General features: G+C 41.5%; 1 protein-coding gene across 1 annotated transcript; it reads left to right on the top strand.

The window, feature by feature from the left end:
• Positions 1 to 1,357, top strand: LOC146965444 (trace amine-associated receptor 13c-like). Its single transcript, XM_085764789.1, has 2 exons — positions 1 to 170; positions 538 to 1,357. The coding sequence occupies exons 1-2, from the start codon at positions 1 to 3 to the stop codon at positions 1,355 to 1,357; spliced, it is 990 nt and encodes a 329-aa protein (XP_085620915.1).

The following is a 1,357-nucleotide window of genomic DNA, read 5'->3' as shown; positions in this document are numbered from 1 at the left end:
ATGGAGGCCCTGGAGGAAGATGAACTCTGCTTTTCCCAGCTCAACAACTCCTGCAGGAGCACAATGCCCTCACCGACTGAGGCTACACTTATTTACAGTCTGCTGTCCCTCATCACTGTGCTCCCTGTAGTTCTGAACTTGCTGGTCATCATCTCTATCTCCCACTTCAGGTAGAGATAATATTTCTCTGCATGGTTTTTGGTTCTATTAATGCAACATAGTGAAACTTTTTGTTCCATTTAGATTCATGATAATGGCTTTGAGTTGGGCATCTATTCCTATTTAGAAGCAGATATTGTTACTTTGAAACTTAATTATAACCATGATTGATCATTCTTTAAACGATGAATGATACATGCAAACAATGCTTTCTTGTCTGGGGTTGTGATGAATAGACACTGGTTATGAAAATGTTCTTACAACTGTAATGCTTTTATGTATTTATGTATATTATTGCAGTACAGATCATCTGACTGCTTTTAACACTTATTCTAACAACTGCTGGATGTGCTCACTGTTGATGTTCTCTCTTTTCAGGCAGCTCCACACCACCACCAACCTCCTCCTCCTCTCTCTGGCTGTTGGAGACTTCCTTGTTGGTTTGATGCAGATGCCGTCTGAAATCCTTCTCATGCGAGGCTGCTGGATCCTGGGTGATGTTATGTGTGCTGTGGTTTACTTTTTAGCTTTCCTCACTATCAGTGTTTCAGTAGGAAACATGGTGCTTGTATCAGTTGACCGCTATGTGGCAATTTGTGACCCCATGTTTTACTCCACCAAAGTTACTCTGAGGAGAGTTCAACTCTGTGTTTGTCTGTGTTGGATGTTTTCTGCTGTGCACAGTAGTTGGATAATGAGAGATTTCTTCAAACAACCAGACAAGTATAGAGTCTGTCATGGAGAGTGTGTAGTCATAAATAATGAAGCTGATGGAATTGTTGACCTTGTTGTGACCTTTTTAGCCCCCATTTTAGTCATTACACTTCTGTATCTGAGAGTATTTGTGGTGGCTGTGTCTCAGGCTCGTGCCATGCGCTCTCACATTGCAGCTGTCACACTTAAGCGTTCAGAAAATGTGAAAAGCAAGAAATCTGAAATCAAAGCAGCGAGGACTCTGGGTATTGTAGTAGTTGTGTTTATTCTGTGCTCGTGTCCATATTATTGCCTTGCTCTTGCAGCTGTGAACAACATGGTGGGGTCATCAAATGCAGCCATTGAAAGTTGGCTGGTATATTTCAACTCTTGCCTGAACCCTGTAATATATGTTTTTTTCTATCCCTGGTTCAGAAAAGCTATTAAACACATTGTTACACTTCAGATACTGCAGCCTGGCTCCAGTCAGGTCAGTTTGATGTAA

Source organism: Trachurus japonicus, chromosome 21 (assembly GCF_045865225.1).
Source record: "Trachurus japonicus isolate A0001 chromosome 21, Traja_1.0".
NCBI lineage: Eukaryota > Metazoa > Chordata > Actinopteri > Carangiformes > Carangidae > Trachurus > Trachurus japonicus.
Note: the sequence above shows the minus strand (reverse complement) of the source record. Positions and strands in the feature narration are given on the sequence as shown.

Coding starts and splice junctions, on each gene's coding strand:
- LOC146965444 (XM_085764789.1), top strand. CDS start 1: ATGGAGGCCCTGGAGGAAGATGAACTCTGCTTTTCCCAGCTCAACAAC. Junction 171..537: donor ATCTCTATCTCCCACTTCAG/GTAGAGATAATA, acceptor CTCTCTTTTCAG/GCAGCTCCACACCACCACCA.